Raw genomic sequence first — 21,790 nt, 5'->3', positions numbered from 1 at the left:
GATGCACACAAACATACAGTGCGCATTTACAGAAGATACTGTGTATGCTCAAGTACTGTATGTGGTTTACATGCAGATGGGTTGTGCCCATCCACACCGCGCGCGTGTGTTTTCCGAAAAAATTAGGCCGTCACACAGCGGGTTTCCATTCCAAGGGGGCATGTTTCAGACCACTGAGGTTTTGGAATAATAGCATGACACCAGACAACAAACATGCTGGTGTGAACAAGAACGTTGTATTATTGGACACAGCCTCGGAGGGCGGAGCCACATTCATTCCTACGAAAGCTGCTCAGTACCTGGATCTCCGAGCACTGTCCTGTTGTGTGGACCATAGAGTGTGCACACTAGAGAATTGCGCCGATCGAATTTCTTTGGACCAAATGGCTCAAATTAGTGAAATGAGTCGTTTCGTGGGGTAATCATGCAGTTCAGCCACAACTATCAAAGTCACTGTTAGCTCTCCTGAAACAACCAGACATCGCCTCAGGACAGTACGTACATATTATAAATCTCAATTCTGACATTGTAAATTCAAACGTATTGGAAACAAAGGAGTAGATTATATTCACTTATATCATTCATATATCACAGCCGATGAGATTAAGAGCTGATTAACGGTTGTGGAGGAATAGGTGGTGGAACTACAGGGAAATGATGATGGAAATAAACTGCTCACTTCATTAAAGCGGAGAGAGGAAGAGACCCTGAAGAAGGAGAGACGCACATTTGGAGAGCTGCCATCTTCCATAGCCCACTCGCTTGTTCCACCACACAAGAATGTGTCTGTTTCTCTTTTTTTTTTTTTCTTTCCTTCTCTGACTGGAGGATGAAAAGCACTTCAGCTCTACCTATTGATTTCGACACAATTAGATCAATCAAGTTGAGACAATCAGCACCTACACCGCACTGTTCAGGGACAAAATGTCGACGTTCAAAGAATTTCAATTTGTCGCTGGGTCCGTCTGTCGGAGGTTGATCTGCTCCAATTCAATGTTTCAGCTAAAAACGAAAAAAAAACAAAAAACCTTCAGATCAAATGTGTCACGGTTCACTGGTTATTTTCCTGGTTATTAACCTGGCTTCAACGATGCAATTAATAAAGCGGTAGACTGAATACTTGTAGCCAAAGATAGAAATGCCTGTCTGAAGCGTTGACCAAAAACAACTAAACCGGCATGATTTGTCTTACAACACATTTGCCCGTAATACCAGTATAACTCTGACAGTATGATACATTTACGATAGGTATGGGCTCAAACATGTTACGCTTGAACATCTGTCATGATTGCATGATACCGTCTCGAGCTGCTGCCGAGTAATCTAGTGGCTTTGTGGAGGCCAGATGGCTACTGAGACTGCCTGATACCTCACCTACCCTATTTCCTCCTCCCTGACCTTAAACTGAGGAGTACTGTCTGTGGTTACTTCAAGGCACACATGTGTAATCCCAGTGAGACTCCTGAGGTTAAATCACCATTTAAAACACCAGTTCAATAATCTATTAACGTCCCATCAGCCTGCGCAAGTCGCTTGTGCTCATCATCTTTAAAGTGTTGCGTGGTATAATAATAATAATTTGGCTGCAGTAGTCTGTCCTAGATAACTGCTGCAGCAAGTCTCTATGACTTCCATTATTCATTTTTAAATGTTTAAAGTCGACCAGCTCATTGTAAGGTGACCACATGCAACAATTCTTAGTTTTCCAGGGATTGTGATGTAAACATGAAAATGATGATTGCTGCATTGCCAGTACATCCTATTAATCCCCCTAAATCCTACACACTGGACCTTTAAATCAGCCCAGCCTGGGATCAGCATCACCACCCTGTATCTTATTTTGGCATCAGTCATGGATTCTCTCCCCCTCAACAGGGAAACAGCACATGGGGTCAGAAACAGCAAAGCCAGTGCCAAAGTCTCATCAACACGCAGACCACACCACATCTTTTTTTCCCCACTGAAAGCTTTCCTGGCGGTATAATTATGAAAGCCATTCAAATATTCATGAATGTATTTGACAAGCAGGCACACTGAAAGGCCACCACCTTCTCTGGCAGTGAGAGCTGATTTTCAAAACTGTTCTTCTGTCGATGCCACCCACCGGGCAAAACGACTAAACAAACAGAGAGATGATAGAGATTTGTCAACAAATCGAGCAATATCACATTAGCCTGTAAATCATTATTTTCCATAATCCATTGTATTTTTTTCATTTCTTTTGGAACTGATGTTGAGTCTATGGTGGTGTCACTCTGTAGAGCTGTTCGCGTTGTCCTGACTCCCTCTGACAAGCTGCAGTATGCCCAGCAACAGCACAGAGTCTGCTGGGCAAGTGCGGATGAGGCATGTGTGTGTGTGTGTGTGTGTGTGTGTGTGTGTGTGTGTGTGTGTGTGTGTGTGTGTGTGTGTGTGAGTTGGGAGAGTCATACAACACGCCACTGGACATGTTTGACTCATGCCGGACGACCGAGAACAGGAACGTACCATCACATCTCCTCTTTCCATGCACACACACACGGAATTATAATTGTGAGGCATTATTAAGATACGATCTACGATGTAAAACAGCAGACAGTTTGAGATACATGTCATGTGACAACCACACCTACATGTAAAACAGACATGGATGGTGCATTATTTGTGCCCCTTTATATTCATTGCATCTGGCTGTGCCCTGTTATGCACGGCAAGTTACCAGGAGTGGTGAAGGAGACACACAGTAGTTTTGTTTCTTTTGCAGAAAATATGATTTTTATTACAGAAATCAGGCCAGCAGATGTCAGTTTAATTCAAGCCAACTGTGACAAGCCTCTGAACCAAAAATGTTGCACAGATACTGCATTTATCAATCACTACCAAACAGAGGAGAGAAGACCGTGTAAAGACTATGTTGAATGTTTACAACATTAGAGGTCAGCATTAACTCAGTATCGTATTACACTAGAGTTTATCGGAGTCGCACTCTGACAATTTGATCATTTTGTGTTATGTTTTCACAAAGTCCTGATTCAGTCACTGAAGTTTCTCTCAAGGAGTTATTGGTAACATTCAGCCACTACATGTGGCCTTCTGTCTCTCCCCTTCCATGGCAGACACGTCACAACATGTATTTTTGAATAAAATGGCCCCTCAAGTGGTTGCCAGTTTGTTGCACTAGCTAACCTTGATAATGTTAGGTAGCAAATTATAACATTGCTTACATCAGTTAATGTTAGGACAGTACACTGAGCACATACTGTACAACTGGTAAAATAATGACATGTTTTTCCCCATAAACTGGAAATTACCAAGATTCTTTATTGCTGATTATAATTGAAAAAACGTGGAGTCAGTAGTGTTCAGCTCTTGAGACTGACTGTGAGTCAGTAGCTGAACACTACTGACTCACAGACCTTGTTAGAGGCTGGAACTGACTGTCAGAATTATTATACAGAGGTAAACAAACCATCAATTTGGACCTTTCCACGTTTTTTCAATTATAATTTCATTCACCTGCCTACAAATGCTGTAGATGTAGCCTGTGATTTAAAAAAACAAGAGTTGTCCACATGAAAATGTTAAATATGATACATTTGCTTACATTTACCAAAATGTGATATATTTTGATAACAGAAAAACATTCTTATCAATATTGTCATGTTGATTATATCTACAACTTAATATTCATTCTAGATAGTGTTCAGAAGGTAGACACATTGTTTAGTTACTAATATATGAGGTTGTTCATTGCTCCACCTTTTATTTAAGGTTGAACCGTGAACTCAGTAACATGTTTGGACAACTACAAGAGGTGTGTGTCTTCACTGGCCTCACAATTTGATTTGACTACGATTGAGCTAATGATGATCTGAATGCAAAACGGTTCTTGATTAATCACGATGCGTCAACATGCATCTCAGCGCACGGCATCCTCAATGATTTATGTTATCTCACATGGCTACTTTTTCATTTAAATTCCCATTTTATTCAGAAAGTCCTTCCAATAAGAATTAACACAAAATTAACACAAAAATCAACATACGCTTCAGACTCTTGATTATCCTCGGTCTCTGCATCAATGCAGAATCTTCTACGTCCATATCACAATGCATCTTATAATGGAGAAACACCACTACTAACTAGTATACTACATACAGGAGTAACCCCACGTTACTTCCAAAGCCAAGCCACATTTCATTAACTAAATTAGTTTGTGGTGTAACAGGACACTTAACAAAAGCCCAGATCAAATCTATCTTAATAGCGTACTATTAATCCCAGTGTGGGGAAGTTGGTCCTGGATGCTATCAGAGTTTATGCTAACGTTAGCAGCTCCTGTCCTGATTTTGGATTTGAGATGCTTTACAGTCCAGTAAGCACGACCAATGTTACGTTCTCTGAACACATATTGGTCCACTCTCTAAAAGCCTTTTCTCTTGTAACTACGGTTAATAGTAAAATATTTTCACACATTGTTTGAAAATACTATCTGGTAAGTAGCCTACACTAAGCATAGCCTACTCTTACTCATACTAGGGCCAAGTCTTCTTCATATGAGCGCAGCAGCTTTAATGTTGTGGTTGTTTTTTTTGTTTTTTTTGCTTATTTGTTTTTACTAATGATGTGAAGTCAATCACAAATCCAATCCATATGTAAAGACAGACGAATGCAAACACTGCAGCCATTTATAGCAGTCATCTATCTCCCCCCGGATGCAAGGCCTCATCCACAAGTCAGTCAGCGGTCAGATAGTTAAGACACAACACGTTCAGACTGATGAACAAAATGCTGCCGGGCTCTGCAGTACAAATGGGTCTCACTGGCAGGTCAGCGCTTTCCCTCCTGGTTCCTGCGTATTCTCGCTTGTTTGTTCAACGGGAACTATTACAGTGAAAAAACGCGACGAGAGCTATTATCGCGACAACATCTCTCAAAATCTATGCACAAGCAGCTTCAGGCTTTTTGTATGAAAGACTCGTGGCACATATTAACCGGTGAGTGTCGCTTCTGCATGCAACGCTCTTCGTCTGCAAGCTAAAACTGTGAATGGGTTAAACGAGTGAATGAGCTGATAAAGACCCGGAACAGCTGCTATGAGAGGCTGTGAAAAAAGGCCCCTTGCTGAACGACACTGAATTACAGTAAATCTGCGAGCGCTATGCTACACCCCTGTGCATGGCTGTCTGCTCACTCCGTAGTGTACATGCCGGAGCACAATGAGACAATCTTCCTGCGTAATGCTGCAGAACCCTGCATCACTATGACACCCGAGTACCACACACACAGGGACTGAGGGATAGATAGCTGCATAGCCCTGGATTCAGAGCTACACCGCACTACTTTGTGGATATAATGATAATGTCTAGAATATGGTTCCCAACCATGGCTCACAAGATAAATGATAATCGTCGTGACGTGATTAACCTCATTTAAGAAAAAAAGATTTCAGTGTTTGGGACTTTTCTTTTTGGTACATTTGAATAAGTTCAAACGGGAGAATCTGAAAATGTCTCTGCAGTGGACCTCACTCAGGTGTGCAAGCATACAAAGAGGGGCCACGAGAATGTGCTGAGTAATTTTCACACATTTTTGCTTGACTCTTGCCGTACAGCAAAGAGTCAGAGTAGAAGACGCCACCCTCATGTCGTTAGGGTAAAGATGAAGCTACGGCCACAGAACGGACCGGACACAGCAGTGTCGAAGCAACAATTCTGACAGGGTTATGTGCACGATTGCCGATGCCTGCAGATCGAAGCGAATCAGATAAGAGTCTTCAGATCGGTTCGGTTTGAAAGTCTCTCCACTGGAAATAGAGCTGGGAGCAGAGGGCATTTTAACATGAATAATTCACATGAATCAAGTTGACCCACCTTCTAATAATGGACCTTGTAAACAGCGTTAAGTAACGTAGGAAATCAGGCAAAAATCGACCGGTTTGTCTGCCCTCTAGACGCGTAGCGAAAGGTCATGTAATAAGCAGACAATAAGCAACAGATATCAAAACAGAGATGGTGGTTCTGCTTTGCAAAAGGGATATCACTAGTTTACAGTAACGTCACATCGGAGAAATTATAAAACAGAAAAGACAAATGTGGTGATTTGATGATAGATATATTACCAAGGCATTCAAGCACAGCTGCGTATGTCAGGTTCGTCCAATTTGATGGCGACTGCTGCTGAAAGGATCTTTTTTTCTCACATTTTTTCTCTATGATGGTGATCATACGTTGAAATGATTCATGTTTGTGGCCACTGTATTGTGGCTGTTAGGTAAAACACAATGCAGTGTTTTAATAGCGTGCTATCAAACTGCCAAAGACTGCAGAATTTTCAATTACCGCCAGTCAAATTAGAAGGGCTGTTTTCACCCAAAAAAGGGGCGGGGCATGATGCAGGGGCAAGGCGCTGTGAAGGATGGGCTTCTCTCGTCTGTAAGTCGTTGCTGGTTTTACACTGATGTACGGATGACATAAATACAATGACGTAAAGTGGGAACAGACAACTGCTGCTGCTGCTGTCAGAAAGACAGACAGATCCCTTTGACTTTGACCACATTCATATAATGCTTAATGGAGGTGTGTGAGCAGATAGAAATGGTGGCATGCAGGAGATCATGCCCAGTGGCAGACAAAGTACCCAAGTGAAAGTGAATTTCTAGGGAACCAGTGTAAAGGATGTATAATCAGCCATCACTTCATAATATGTGAAAACAAGAAATGTGTCTCTGGCTAGTTTAACGTGTTAATTAGTGGGCCAAAGAGGTGCTGACAAAGCCGGACCAGCTGTTTCCCCTTGTTTCCAGTCTTTATGCTAAGCTAAGCTAAAAAGCTGCTGTGTGGTAGCTCTATATTTACCGTACATACATGACAGTGGTCAGTCTGCCCCCTGATCTTCCCCTGTGCCTGAAGGAAAGCATATTTTTCCAAAATGTTGAACTACCCCTTTAAGGGGTCATGCAGCATGAGATTACAGGTTAGCATTACAGGTAGGTACATCCATCTTTGACCAGTTTAGACTGACTGCGAACCTGTTTCCACCAGGAATATTAATGTGCATACTGCAGCAAATCATTTTGCTGGGTTGCCCTGACGCTCAGTCATTACAGTGATTGCCTTATTTGTAATGGGTGGGTGCCATTTTAAGATGGAAAAAGAAAAAGGAAAATAAAAAAAAAAAAAAAAAAAAAAAAAAAAAGGGAGGCACATCTGTGTAGATCTATCCAGCTTCCAGTCTAACTAGGCTCTACCCTGTCTGTTAAAATGAAATCAGCATCCCTCTACACTGGGGCCTGTGGTGAGACTGGTAGTGGACGCTGGTTACCTGGCATCATCCTCCCTGTACGTCGACAGGTTCTTCACAACCACTGGTGTAAATATGCACACAGTCTGCTGATCTGATGAGCCAGTAAGCGCTTATCAGCGCAAACAGGCTGCAGATTGGAGGCTAAATGAGCGAGCCTCGTTGTTTTTTTCCCCTCCATCTCATCAATCAAACGGCACGCTGACATGCTTCACACGGCCTGGTTGCGGTCGATGCACTCGACCACTCGAAACGTTCCCTCTGATCTTTTAGACGCAGCTCGTAAAAGGCTGTTCGGTGGTCGCTCGTCACGCAGCCGTGTCGGCTCAAGGGCACGCACAGCCTCGGATTAATATCATGGACCTGAGATACTCGGAGAGGAGGCGGCGGTCAGCGGGCTGAGGAGGTCCGGTGCCGGAGCTGAGATGCAGCCCCGGCTCAGATGACTCCCCCTGCGGGACGCGGAGGTGGCTGAGGGGCTGCAGCACCGTGTCAAACCGACCCCGTATCCTGCCGCCGCGGTGACATTCAGGCGCTAAATGTACCAAGACCGCTTCGAGACAACAAGCGGCCGACGTTTCTCCGCCCCGCGTATGTTTTTTGTTTTTTTTTTCTCCTCTCTTATTTCTCAGACGGAAACACGAAGGTATCGTACAGCCATATATGACATAATACATAATATGCGTCTTACCCGGTTCGCCATCTTCACGGTCGCCGTAGATCAGGGATGCAGCTCGGGGTCAACGATTCACAGGACAGCGGGGACGGTGAGCGGAAAGGCTCGGCGGCAGATGGGCTTATAAGCCGCAGCGCACCTTGCTCTGATTGGCTGAGCCGGGCGGAAGCGTTCCGATTAGCTCGCGTGCGGCTGAGGAGGGTAGCGCCTTCGCCTCTCACGTGGCAGATTTACTGGGAGGCAAAACACAGTTGGCATGACGGAGGCTGGGAATGCGCTGATGGCAATCATTGTGAACTGTCTCTCATCTCGTAACTTATGGCGAAACCCATGATTCGTGTGTTGTCTACTGCCATGCTCTTTATTTTTGGTGTGTGTATGTTTGGCCTCAGCTCCCTTGTTCAGCACCGTGGACAGCGCCCCTCTCTCCCCCTGTCCTGTCCCACCGCAGTGACACAACAGTCAGCGCACCCAAATAGGAACCGCAACACACACCGTGTAAAGGGAGAATACCCACATGCAGCTGAACACAATTAGAGAAGTCGAAAGGTACAGTATGTAGGAGAAGAACATCTAAATCAGACAAATTTAATTGAATTAGTTTAATAACTTCACTTACTAATTCAATTATTCAATTCAATTTAATAAACAGGCGGTCCTCAGAGGTAAACCAGGTCCCCAGAAGACTGTTTGAATATAGGATAGGTGGCAGGGTCCGCCAAACACAAAGTATGCTAGAACAGAAATGGTGAATGATGTTGTGCTTCAAGGTCAGCTTGTTTAATCAATTTCTCCTGACATGAAAACGATGGTTAGGCATAGCTTCTGTATTACTTTTCTCTGAACAAGTGTAAATGATTGGATTGAGTTAGTATATTATAATAGGTTTAAAAAATGGCTGTTAGAATCTTAAATATAGGGCTCAGTCAAACTCATCAGTGATTAATCATTTAGTATCGCTAAAACTATTTCATGAATATTCAGCAGCCATGTCAACACTGTATATGAAGAAATGGGGAAATCAAGACAATTTTTTTTGGCACATTGACAACTAATATATGTGTAGCAGTCGTGGCCTAAAGGTTGGAGAAGTGAGCTTGTGACTGGAGAGTAGCTGGTTCAGTACAGGGTACATCTGGATGGGGAAAGTAGAACCACTACCAAGGTGCCCTTGAGCAATGTCCCTAATTCCAACCTCTCCAGATCTTCCAAGTGTGACTGTATACCTGTAACAGAAAGAGAGTTGGACAATCTGAGAAATAAAGAACAGAGACAATACAACTCTTTTAAAACAAAATCACAATACTTTAGTCAGTCATAAGCATATCCGAAACAATGTTACTAACTGGGTCATTCTGATATGCATTTAAGAACCACATCATACAGTATGTGATGGACAGGACAAGCATTAGCCTGTGGAGAGCACCACCCTCAGAGACATCAGTACTCTCTGAGCACCCTGGGCAGGAGCAGAGTGACCAAGGAAACATCCATCTAAACTTCCATCTAAAGCCACGTATGCTCCACAGGGCCACAGGCAGCTGGAGCGAGCAGTGGAGTGCCATGGACAGGTCGCTGGTTCACCACAGAGCTGACTACCAGCAGCCATTCACACTTACATTCACATGGGCAAATTCCTGAGAGAAGGGCCCTGCCCCAGTCAGCCATCAAACCCAGGACCCTCTTGCTGCAGATCAACAAGATAACATACAAATTTGTTTTTGACATTTCCATCCACTTTAGTCTTAGCCATTACCATTATGTATTCTATGTATTTTCTTGTGTTTTGCCTGAATCCTTTGAGTTGCACTTTTCAAATTGCTGCATTTGGTATGAAAATCTCATCACCCGGAAAATGATTTGTGTTTAATTTTTGTGAATAATCTTTATTCTGGTTACACAAAAGTGTCAAATTCAAATTTGCTCCAATAGCAAAACCTAACTTCAAATCTCTGCACCTGATGTTACACAGATCCTCTACCCATTGTGGAAATGTCTGTTTAAAAAGTGACTAACACATGTCAAATGGTTACATAGAGGCTCTTTTAGTTTAAGGATGAAGTTGTTTTCAAGGGTTTCTAAAGGTTGTTTGTTGTGATTCCTTGAAATGATGATTGTAATCCTACTTGTGCTGTAACTGAAATGACTGAGTGTTCCCTCAGGTCGCACTGCTGTCGTCAGCCATATTCTGTCAGTGTCTATAAAAGGTAGTAGGTTTAATTTGATTTTTGAAATGTATTAAAACCAGTTTAAACCAGTTTTTAATTTCTTGATCATTATACTTAACTCTAACCCTGATGATGTAATCCCTGACACTTGTAATTCCGACCATTGCCACAGAATCTGGTGAAATAAAGAACCTTTTGAAGGCAGTTAGTATTATTATTATTTATTATTACAGTTTCTCATTGGACATTTAGCACAACTTGTACATCACCTTCTCAGCGAGAAGTCTCTTGTAGGAACACAACTGTGGGCGATCTTCCAGGCCAGGTCCTGATGTACATTGAACAAAAACAGTATGTTTACATTTTTCCATACTCTGCTCTCAGGTTGGATACCTACCGGCACAAGGCTAGAGGTTTACCTACCATGGACCAATCTTACTTTGCTGCTTTACTGGAGTGTTAGTGCTTTCTTGTATAATGCTGGTCTACTTTTAGCATAAAGGGTACAAAGAGAAACACCTTTACTCTTGCCTCTATACACTATGTGACTCTAACAAATCTTGGCTAAATGAAACCAGAGACTGGTGTTATCCTCAGTAAAAACAGCATTCAATATTGGTGTTAAAAAAGGGGCGTCAAGTTTCGCTCCCGACTCTGGTACAGCCTTCCCCCTTTAACAAGAGGCTTGTACCTGATGTCTCTTTTGATATGTTGTTGTTGGGAGCAGATGCTTGTGAAAAGTGGTCACTGCACTGGAGGGCTTTAACCGCTGAATTATTGCCAGCACAAAGGATTGTAAAGTCATCCATATACAAGGACATTTTAGCCTCCTTCCCATTACTACCAGGGACAGGAGGGCCCTGGATACCAGTGTCATGTTTTATCTCACAGGCCAGAGGCTGCATGGCTAGGACAAACAAGGCTGACTGATAGCAGGCAACTCTGTCTGACCCCTGATTGAATCTTAATAGGTTCGGTGAAGTGACCATTAATGTTGACTCTACTAAAGCAATCAGTTTACAGTAAATGAATCCATGCCCTCAACAGTGGGCCGAACCCAAACCTCACCAGTTCTTGATTTAGATAATCAGGCCTTTGCAAAATCCAGGCCAGCAATACATACATTGCGATCTAAGCCATTCAAGTACAAATCTCTTATTATGGCAAGGTTTTCACTCATGGAGCGACCTGCAGCCACACAGGTCTGCTCCACCCTAACCAATCGCTCGATCACCTCTTGTTGGCGAAGAAAGATAGCTTTAGCTAAAATCTTAAGATCAACACCAAGGAGTGTAAGGGGGCGCCCTTTTAACATTTTATATATATATATATATATATATATATATATATATATATATATATATATATATATATATATATATATATATATATATATATATATATATATAGGGTTAGGGTTTCACATTCAGCATGACATCTCTCTCTTCAATTTAGCTATATCCTCCGCTACATCTTGGCCAGAATAAGCCATTATGTAAAATCTCTGTAGCTTTGCCTGGTCTTTCTGGAGACCTCTGTTTTGAGCTGTTCTTTTACCCACTTATATGAAAAAGTGTTTTGTTCTAATCTTGACGTCTTCCCACCGTTCCCCCACATAGTTGAAGATGGTCTTCAGAGAGGGCCACTGCTTAAGATTGACCTTAAAATCATGATGGTCAGAGAAAAACTCCGGAGTAACTATTGCATCTACAACTTGAACTACCCACCATGAAACATCGACGCATAGAATTCTCCCATCTATCCCATGTTCTACCCTCTATGATAAAACCATGCCCTCTAAATAATACTGCAACCCCCGAAAGATCTGTATTAGTTGTCGTCTGATCATACCGACGGGCCATGGCTCCATCCTGTCCTCAATGACCTTGTAACTTTCCCTGTAGGATACATTACATTCTTGAAGTAAGAAGATTTCATTACCTTCTGAATGCAGAAAAAGTAAAGGCTGACAAACACTTTACTGGGTCATTCAATCCTTTAGTTCTGAGGGATGCTATGGAGAGAGGAGCCACTCAAGTGCAGTTCAGAGGAGTCAAGAGTGACAAACATGGGACATCAACTTTTTCTGAATCAACTTCTTTTTCTTTGGTTTCACAACTTTTTCTACCTCTCTTGACATGTCTTTGATCTGTGTGGTTGAAGAAAACCGAAAGGTCCTCATGTGGATTCTTCAGCCTGTTCTATGGAGGTTTCTGGATTTGAGGTCTGACACTAATGCAAGACTGACTGCAGATGTCAACATCGGGTGTTAGCTGTTCACTGATTAGGAGGCAGATGAGTCTGGTCCCGGGAGGCTAGCCAACAAGTTATCTGGGCGGTTACCTGCCTCCTGCAGTGCCATCGGTGTCATCTCATTGTGGAGGCAGGGGGTTGGACACTTCTTCGCCATCAGATAGCTCAGCACTTCAGTCTAATACTCATACCCCATCTTGCACTTCCTCCTCCAGGTCCAATGCCTCTTCACTTCACTTCACCAGGGTTGGACATGGTGCTGTCATGTGATCCATGGCTTTGCAGTTCCTGCAGATGTCCATGGTACATGCGGCAGCCAGGTGTTCTATTTCGGCTCTCTGGATGCATCTCAACAGCATCTGTCGACGCCACATCCATTATGAGAGCCATCAAGTGATGATTGCATTACCTATTATGGGCCTTTTTCCCAGATAGAACCCTTTAAAAAACTCCCCAAATACCAACTGACCCCTGAAAGAAATCAGCATTCACATGTTCAGCAGCGTCACCTGAAGGACCCCCTTGCTGTGGTCAGACTCAGAACCATCTCTAAAGAGCATAGCATATGTTGATCTATGTCAGTCTGCCCCGAGAAGTAAACACAGAAGACCATGCTTGTAAAGGTTTTTATATAAAGTACCTGTAACAGTTGATCAAATTATTCTTATTTCTCACATACATATTCATACATCCACATAGTAACAGACTGCAGCATCAGCACTCTAGTAACACTAGTAGCCTTGACTTTTGTTCAACAAAGATTCTTGTTTACACAATATGATTCACAAACGAAAAGGAAGGAAAACCATAATAACTTCAGTATCATTATCATAAGCTTCATATGTTACACGATAGTTTTTGTCTTGTCCGTGTTGCAAGATAAAATATGGCACATATTTATGAGCTGATCGATGATGAGAGCATGTGCAGGAGGGGGTATCATCAACCCATACTTTTCTCTCTCCAATTCTAGAAAAAGATTCATTCTTCCTTGTCTGTTTTCTTTTTTGTTGTTGTTGTTTTTATTGTCCTTGCACAGCTGGAAGGACTGGAACTGGTGGAAGTGAAAAATAATGAGAAGTCTGGACAGGATTTTTGCCTTTTCCACTCCTTTGTTTCACAGAGAAATGTATCATATCCCCCTTCTTGTCTGTTAAAAGCTGTCATCTGACATCCACATGGTCTTGAATAATCAATATATAATACACTTTGTGTGCAGGGTTGTGTGTGTGTTTTCAACACAGGACAGGTGTCAAACTATTTTAAGAGAAACAGTAAAATTGACCATTGACTAAATCCCTCCCCTCGAGCATTGTTTGCAACTGTAACGTTAGCAGTGTTACCTAGACACAGCAGGCCTGTCAAGCTTTGGATTTCTCCACATATGGAAAGTATGTTTGCTAAGGTATGTTGGAATCATGAACGACTACTTGGCCTACCAACCCTGCCTTACTTCCAGGGCCAACAAACACGCAGGCTACAGTACAGTAGCTAGTTTGTGGGGCTACAATTTACATAAAGAGCCAAATCCCCAGTGTACCATTTTCCCGCTGCGAGGACGCTGGTTGTGGAGCTTGTGTTACATTAAAGTTACATTAGGATAACACTCTTGTAATGTAAAATGTGAAACATACACAGTCTTTACTTATATGTTTACTTATGGTTACAATATTTAGACTAGCTAGAACAGAAACAACAGAAAAATCATCAGCTGGTTAGAATGCTAACTTTATCACCAGGAACTAGCGTTAGCATGAGATTGCGTATGTAGGATAGCCGTCATCTGCTTATTTAAGAGCCCTTTTACATAATGAGTCAGCTGGAAAGTCAGAAAGGACCGCATTTTTGTCCAACATGTTGAGCTAACATTAGCTTAATTAGCTAGCTACAGTTGATATAACCTGCCGGAGACCATTGCCAGCTGGAAACAGACACGTGTTTTGTTGACCTATCTCTGATAATTGAGGAACCCCTAGTTTCATTCGTAAAATCTTTCATCGCCATCACTGTAAACTGCACGTGTGCCATGTAAGAACAGAATGCTTGACAGGCGTAGCTACACTGGCCAAAGGTGGCAGCGTTTAGCGAATGGTCAATTAAACCTCAATATTTACCAGAGATAATCCAGATTATCAACACAAAAAAAATCTTAAATCCTCCACTAAATAGATGACAGTCAAATTTAAATTCACTAACTACTTTCAATTAACCAAAGGAGGATGTGTCACATTTTGTCTTTCGTTAATTAACCTGCTGCGATATAATTCCCGTCAAACCAAATAGATTGAACTAAATAAATGAAAAAGAAAGAAAGATCATTAAACAGCCCTCTCGGGAATGTTGTTCAGAGAAATGCTACTTGAATACTGTTCAACCCATCGGAGACAGCGAGGAGGAAGGATGTGTAAACAAGCTAGTTTGCCACGGATTCATTCTTCATGTGCATATTTGTCTCATGTGAGGTCTGACTCTGCGTCAAGGCTACATTATTTTTTTACAGCATTGTTCCTACTGCAGCCCGGTCACTAATCACCTGAACACAAAACACAACCAGAATTTCGACATCACCTGCATCATGGAGACACCCAGTCTGGAAACAGACACCGTATTCTGCTTTGAGAACAAATTTCTAAGACCCCTTTCCCCGTGTTTCATAGCAAATAGGGAACTGTTATTTCAAACGTTTCATCGCGTAAGACAGCTGGCTGAATACAGCTTTTCAAAGATTATAAATTTACTAACAGAATGATGAATGCTCCAGCTTTGGATGACTCCAATTTTGGCTTACATTTCGCAAAGTGACACATAAAACTTCACCGTGTATTAAAAAAAAAATCACAAGCTTTTCATTTGGACTCCACTCCCTTGACACCTGAACAAAGTCCCTCTTTTACAGTCACCATCTCTGACACAAGGTAGCAAGATCGTGGAAAAACATTATTCATCATAATCCCGTTATAGTCTTTCTTGTTCAGTGGCCGGAGACTTTGAGTTGGCTCATGTTTCTTTGTCTTTCGTATGAAATAATGAGTCTTTAGAACGATATGGCACAAGATCTCTGCCCTGTTTGAGAAGGCGGAGCGTTTTCTAAAATCGCAGACAATTAATCAGCTATGGTTAGACTTAGTGATGTGACATCGTCAAGGCGAGGAATCTCTTGAGGCACGCGGTTGACTTTTTGACAGTTATATGTGGTCTTCCAGCATTTGTAATAGAAAACTGGAAGTGTGAGGTTTGAAAGAATGGGGCTTGAAATTCACTTGCATTATGGGACGTTTAGGATTCAGCATTTTTTATTTTATTCTATTTTAATGTCTCTTGTGACGCCCCCAGACTTTCATCACATCCGTGCTTAATTGAGTGGCCTTTGTATATCCAAACTGAAATTGCTTTTCAGCCCTTGAGCACCATGAAACCAAGAACAGCGGGGATCTTGATAAGGGTCAGCACAGGCAAGGAGACAACCGGCCTTCCACCATTTCCTTCATTTAGAGAGTCTTTGTACCGGGTCGCCTGGATGTCACATCACTGAGTCTGGCGTTCAGCAGTTCTCTTCTGTAACATGTGGTGCGGTGCGTCCAACACAAAGCGGCATGCTAGGAAACCTATAGAAGCACACATGCATGTCAAACAACTCAGTGAATAAGTAAGCCATCGGGTCAACGCGACCGGAGAGTGTCTAAATATCAGATGACTGGATTGGACGGGACCGCACCAGACAGGACACGACCAGTTCAGACTGGACAGAGAGAGAGAGAGAGAGAGAGAGAGAGAGAGGAAATCTGTGTCGTTTCAGTTTGATTCCATGGGGAGTTATGAGCGGAGGAAAGAGGAGGGGGAGGTGACGCTTCAAACAGCAGAGGAAGTCCACTGAGGCGACAAAGGCGACAAAGGCGACGTCAGCGCGCCGTTTGTGGAAGAAAAAGTCACATGTACACTAGTAGCGTCTGCCTTCGCCCACACACACCTGCTGCACTGTAATCACATCTTCTTTCATTCTGATGTGAACAGCCATTGGTCTCGACGGATCACATGATCTACCCTCTGAACACGACCCAGCTCGACCGATCATTCGTACAGTATGAAGCACACAACGTGAGTGCAGCATTTTTTAAAACAGAAAGCTTCTTTCTTTCTTTCTTTCTTTCTTTCTTTCTTTCTTTCTTTCTTTCTTTCTTTCTTTCTTTCTTTCTTTCTTTCTTTCCTTCCTTCCTTCCTTCCTTTCTTCCTTCCTTCCTTCCTGGACTGCAGGAGAAAGTGCAGGGGTACAGGCAGGAATGAAATCATTGCCCATGTAAAATTTGCCCTGGAGGGGTCAGTATTGCATTTTCCCACATTTTTGTATATGTAAACATTTTACAGAAGGGCTCATTTAGTGATTATTAATCTGTGGGGATTAGCATTTCATACTCTTAAAAATAAATAGATCTCCCAATCCATAGAAGATTTGATGGATCCCTTAAAAGTACAGTACATTATGTAAGATGCCGATGAATAAATCCACTACAGCACAATTATGCCAAGGGACTTAAATTTCACAGTCTGACAAGTTTTGCGTTCATTCTAGCTGAGTGAGAAGTGATGGTATTATTCAACACTCTGAAAGTTTCAACAGTGGTCCTCACAGCCAATGTTGGTGAGTGCAATAAGCTCGGGCAGGACAGCAGGAATAAGGTACAGTGGAGTTGGCGATAAGTGGGGGTTTATGTGCAAGGACATATGAAGTGACCTCATGCAAGGTGTTCTGTGTTTTTCATTACCCTGACATTTCTCTATAGCGATAATGCCTGGTTCCTATCATACAATATCATCGTATCAACATCTTCTATCTTCGCATTTATGATATCACCCTAAATGACTTATTCCGTGTTGTCTGGCATTTCTAAACCCATTCACTTCTATTATCTCACTGAAACAAGATACAGGTCAGACCTCGGGCGACACGTACAATTGATTGTTATCTCTCTCTCACAGCCAGCTAATGTCACATCACCGGCCCTCATCTGTGATAACGGTTACACCATTCTTGCAAAAATGACCACATCTCTGCCTTAAAGCTTTTCACTGTCACACCCTGAGCCAGGATTGGATACCTGTCGGTCTTGAGAATCAAACCAGATCCAATCACGTCAAATAATGTGGCTCATGGTGTGATCAGCACTACAGTAACCCGTTCTAGAAGAAGTGCCTCGGAGGCCAACTGCTGCCTTCACAGGAGCCTAACCCTGACGCTAACGCTCAGTAACTGCATTTGTTGGTGTCAAGGTGGCTCGTTAAGGAAATTACATTTTGTGTTTAATACCGGAGGCTCTTTGTTCTGGGTCATGATCAGGAAATTCCATAAATGGTAAAATAGTAGAGATGCCAGACAACAGGACTGCCTCAAGGTATCAATGCTGCACTGCATTATATGAGTTCACCCATCCTCAACCTAATTACTTAATTCTCTATGCATCCTTTCTTCCTTCCTTCCTTCCTTTCCTTCCTTCCTTCCTTCCTTCCTTCCTTCCTCCAAGCTCCTTCTTATCGGTCAAGGCCTATGAGGAGTTTGGTCTTCTCCTCCTCTTTCTTGCTCTCGTTCTTCAGGTCAGCAAACACCTGGGTGAAGAAGTGCGGGTCGGTGTTGATCTGGAGCATCTTGCCGCTCATGCGGTTGATGATCTCCAGGCAGCGGTCCCAGAAGGCTTCCTTCTCTGCCTCGACCAGGAAGGGCTTCAGGGGGTAGGAGATCTCGTTGCCCATGTAGGAGTACGACAGGTAGAGGCAGGTGAGCAGCGAGGCCTGCAGCTCGCGTTCTGAGGCCACCTCAGACGAGACCACGTCGCGGCACAGCATGTAGAGGAAGACCACGTTGGCCGGCGTGATGAAGCCCTGATCCTGCCAGCCCTGCAGGAGGAGGGAGCGGTCCACGCTGCGCAACCACAGGACCGGATCTGTTGGGGATAGACGCTTCAGTCGGTAACACCGACGGCACAGGAACTCGCCCAGGCTGCGCATCAGTTCACTTGTGGAGGCCTGGGTGGGAGAGGTACAACAAAATAGCAAAGAAAGGATAGTAAGAAAAGAAGGGACTGGCGTAAGACCAAAGAGGAACAGTTAAGATGTGGTTTACCTGGACGATGACACGTTTAGGCGTGCCGGCTGCAGTAGACGGCTGGATTCCAGAGCCTGTGAGGGAGTTCTTTTTGGCAGCCACAGTAACTACATTAGCCAGGGTCTTGGAGGTGGGCAGGTGGGAGGAGGTAGTGGTGCTGGTGGCTGAGGGGTCCTGGCTCGATGTGTAAGATGACAGGTTAGCGCAGGACTGAGACTTCTTCAGCTTCAGGCTGTTGGAGGCCGAGTTGGCCATGGCAGTGGCCTGACCATCCGGGGAGCTCCCCTTCCCACCATCGCCAGCCTCCGACTGCAGCTTCTTCGAGCCCTTCCTCTTTGCCGATACGGCCACAATACGTTTCCATGGCAACACGTTGATGATGGAGGGCCGTTTGAGGGACTTTGCGGCCGCTGTGGCCGCATCCTTGGCGTTCTTGCTGTTCTGGACCGCTGTGTAGTGGCCTACCGTGGCCGGGCAATCTTCAAACAGCACCGCTTTGCGGTAGCTGGGAGACAGCGACAGCACCGTACCCATGATGTTGGTGTGAGATTTACCAGTGGGGTGGAGGAAGGGTGGAGTGGGGGAAAAGCTCTTTGAATGGCCTAGACAAAGAGCTTTAAGGTGTGTGTCTCACTTCTGGAGGAGATCGAACCTGGAGGCAATGGCAATAGTCCGTTAGTAACATTATATGTAATAAATGAGCAATCAACAACAAACACATGGTAATTGAATTAACAACCAAAGTGTTAGCTAAGTTAAGCAAAGGTAACTTATTGTTTTGATCATATATTGGCTTAAGGTCCATGTATTGGCCTTCCTCTGAGATTTTAATTCCATCTGATGGTCATCTTCCTCAGCAGATGGAGCTCATGACTGCCCAGAGAGCTACATCCATGGTGACGATTAAGTGAACCCCACCTGCTGAGTAAGATGAGGTGAAAAGCTGTAGAAAAGTAAAAAGACTTGACTTGTGAAATATCATAACATGGCCTCTTAACACTCATCCAAAGTGTCCAGAGGCCCCCGAGATCAGAAATTTATCGATTTTTCTTTTTTTGCAGAACTTTTCACTGTGGCTGCTCAGCATTGGCATGCACCCTGGTGTTTTTCGTTTCGATCAAACCACCTGTCTTCACTGGAAACCCCTTAAAAACACTGAATGGCATCATCATCATCATCATCATCACTGGCTAATATTATCAAAGGCAGAATGAACAGGGGTTTCCAAAGAAAGCAAACAAACACTGTCTAGACTCCCTCTGTCCATCATCATGTGTGACCCACTGGCAGTGTGGTGGTGGTGTTTGTGTCTACAGAGACCCTGTCCTCCGCCTCCCCTCCACCTGTCTGTTTTTGACTTCCTGTGTTCAGGGTGTTCATCATCACCGAGGCTTTTACAGAAGAAGTCTCCGACACGTGATGAGCTCGGAGGTCTCAGCCGCTGCACTGAGCCGCACCATTTGGCGACATTCCTCCACAGCTCCCCGTGTCCCACTGTCTGTCAATCTGCAGCCACGAAATTTCATGTAACCACCGGATCGAGTCTCCCTTCGAGCACCCCTGCTGTCTGACACGGGCCTGCCGCAGCGCCACTGTTCACTGGGTGTTATATAAGAGCCGAGATAAGGCCACAGAGGCATGAGAGAGAACTGTGCGCAAGCATCCATCTTAGCTTCAAAATGGAAGCCTTGAAAACAAGCCCCTCCAACACACGGCAGCTCCAGGCCTGCGCCCTCACACACCCACAGCCTCGACGGAACTCATCTGATGCCGCTGTCTGTGATGCTGATGGTGTTATCCGTTGTTTTTTTTTGTTTTGTTTTTTTCATCTGATTGTGAAGGATGGGTGCTCACAGACCTGTATCATTGTATTACTCAGCTCCCCTCTAAAAACTGTTTTATTATGTTTTATCATGTGCACTCACAGCAACGTGTTGTTCAGACACCCCTCTGTGTTCTCCTACCTTCTGGTTAGTCGACTCTCCTTTTGGAATCCATACATCACACCTTGACCCGCTCGCTCCTGCTGGGCAAATGCGGTCAAAAAATGTGAAAACGCGCTCCAACCACAGGCAGTCCAGGGTCCAGGGCGTTCAGACGGCTCGGTCCCCCAATGGTGCTGAAGCCACCCAGTGGCACAGGCCGACAGGTTTGTCTCCCGGTGTGCTGCTGCCCTTTTTTTTTTTTTTTTTTTTCTTTTTCTTTTTACCTCAGACCTTCATTTATAAAAAGTCCCTCGCTCGTTGATGGGAATACAGATGCGAAGCAGATGCGAAACGTGCCTGGGTCCGTCGCTCGCAGCGAGTGGGAAGATGTCTTCCATCGAGAGCAGACAATCTATACGGTCGCGGCTGCTGACGTCCCGCTGCGATGCTCACGGCTCGGACGGAACCTCTCTCGCACGTCAGTGGAACATCGGTCCAAAGATCTAAATCAAAACACCGGCGGAGAACACCGTGAGAGGAGGAGGAGGAGGAGGCGGAGGAGGAGGATGAGGGGGGGAAAATGGCCACTACGGATTCCAAAAATAGGACCTTATACCTCAGCTATGCAAACCTGCCAGAGAGAGAGAGAGAGAGAGAGAGAGAGAGAGAGAGAGAGAGAGAGAGAGAGAGAGATGCGGGCATCTGCAGTTATTCGGGTTGGATGCTGGAGAGGAGCAGCGGCCTCTCATTGGCTGCAGCCGGGATGCTGCTGCTGCCGCTGGACGTCGATGTCTCCGCTCGCGCCGGTGAAGCCATTGGCCGTCGAGCGGCTCCAGCCTATCAGAGCGTTCGCTGTCCGAGGTGCTGAAGCAGCCGAGCAGATGTGTCAAAGCTGCTGCTGCTGCTGAGGAGGAGGAGGAGGAGGAGGAGGAGGAGGAGGCTTCTGCTCGAGATCAACAAGGAGGATTTTTATGAATCACTCGGTGTGGGCCGCGAACACTATGAGGTGCTAAATCCGCCTGCAGCCTACATGCCTTCATGCTCACTGGAGGCTTCAAGTCTCCACATCAGGCTGGTGTATGCTCAGTGTTGAACTAGGACCTGCTTCCAGACCAGCTGTGATGTCGCAAATCGTGCTCGTTTAACAATCATGAGTCTTTTTTTTTCTACTTTCAGCAGGTGAATGTGAAAAGGGCCCTCACATCATTCTGCACACTGAAAGTCGAGCAGATTTTTTGACTGATGGTTTCCAGCCTTTAAACACAGAAACAAAGCCAGTGTCAAGGTGGGAACTGCTGTTCCACCAAACACACAGCTCCCACCCTCTCTGTTTTTGTTGAACATTGCTTTTCTTCGTTCCTCTCCATCACGTCCCTCTCTCAGATTTATTCTG

At 44.2% G+C, this 21,790-nt stretch overlaps 2 protein-coding genes across 4 annotated transcripts in view; both read right to left on the bottom strand.

Moving 5' to 3' along the window:
- Nucleotides 1–8,121, bottom strand: part of LOC119013384 (vesicle-fusing ATPase) — a 37,621-nt gene extending 29,500 nt beyond the window's left edge. For all 3 annotated transcript variants that reach the window (XM_037087851.1, XM_037087852.1, XM_037087854.1), the window contains exon 1: nucleotides 7,973–8,121. In XM_037087851.1, the coding sequence (XP_036943746.1) occupies nucleotides 7,973–7,984 (12 nt within the window). In that variant the 5' untranslated portion in view covers nucleotides 7,985–8,121. The remainder of the gene's footprint in view (nucleotides 1–7,972) is intronic.
- Nucleotides 8,122–12,996: 4,875 nt separating this feature from the next.
- Nucleotides 12,997–21,023, bottom strand: LOC119013257 (cyclin-dependent kinase 5 activator 1-like). Its single transcript, XM_037087590.1, has 3 exons — nucleotides 20,437–21,023; nucleotides 18,491–19,124; nucleotides 12,997–18,393 (listed from the first exon to the last, which is right to left on the bottom strand). Exons 2-3 carry the CDS (start codon nucleotides 19,004–19,006, stop codon nucleotides 17,902–17,904), a joined length of 1,008 nt encoding a protein of 335 aa, XP_036943485.1. The 5' UTR covers nucleotides 19,007–19,124; nucleotides 20,437–21,023; the 3' UTR covers nucleotides 12,997–17,901.
- Between the last annotated feature and the right edge of the window lie 767 nt (nucleotides 21,024–21,790).

This window comes from Acanthopagrus latus, chromosome 23, assembly GCF_904848185.1.
Source record: "Acanthopagrus latus isolate v.2019 chromosome 23, fAcaLat1.1, whole genome shotgun sequence".
In the NCBI taxonomy this organism is placed as follows: Eukaryota; Metazoa; Chordata; class Actinopteri; order Spariformes; family Sparidae; genus Acanthopagrus; species Acanthopagrus latus.
This window is presented reverse-complemented; position numbering and strand designations above follow the sequence as displayed.

Excerpts from the sequence above, each read along its gene's own strand:
- LOC119013257 (XM_037087590.1), bottom strand. The coding sequence starts at position 19,006 with ATGGGTACGGTGCTGTCGCTGTCTCCCAGCTACCGCAAAGCGGTGCTG. Across the intron at positions 18,394-18,490 it reads CTAAACGTGTCATCGTCCAG|GCCTCCACAAGTGAACTGAT; the intron begins GTAAACCACATC and ends TCTCCCACCCAG.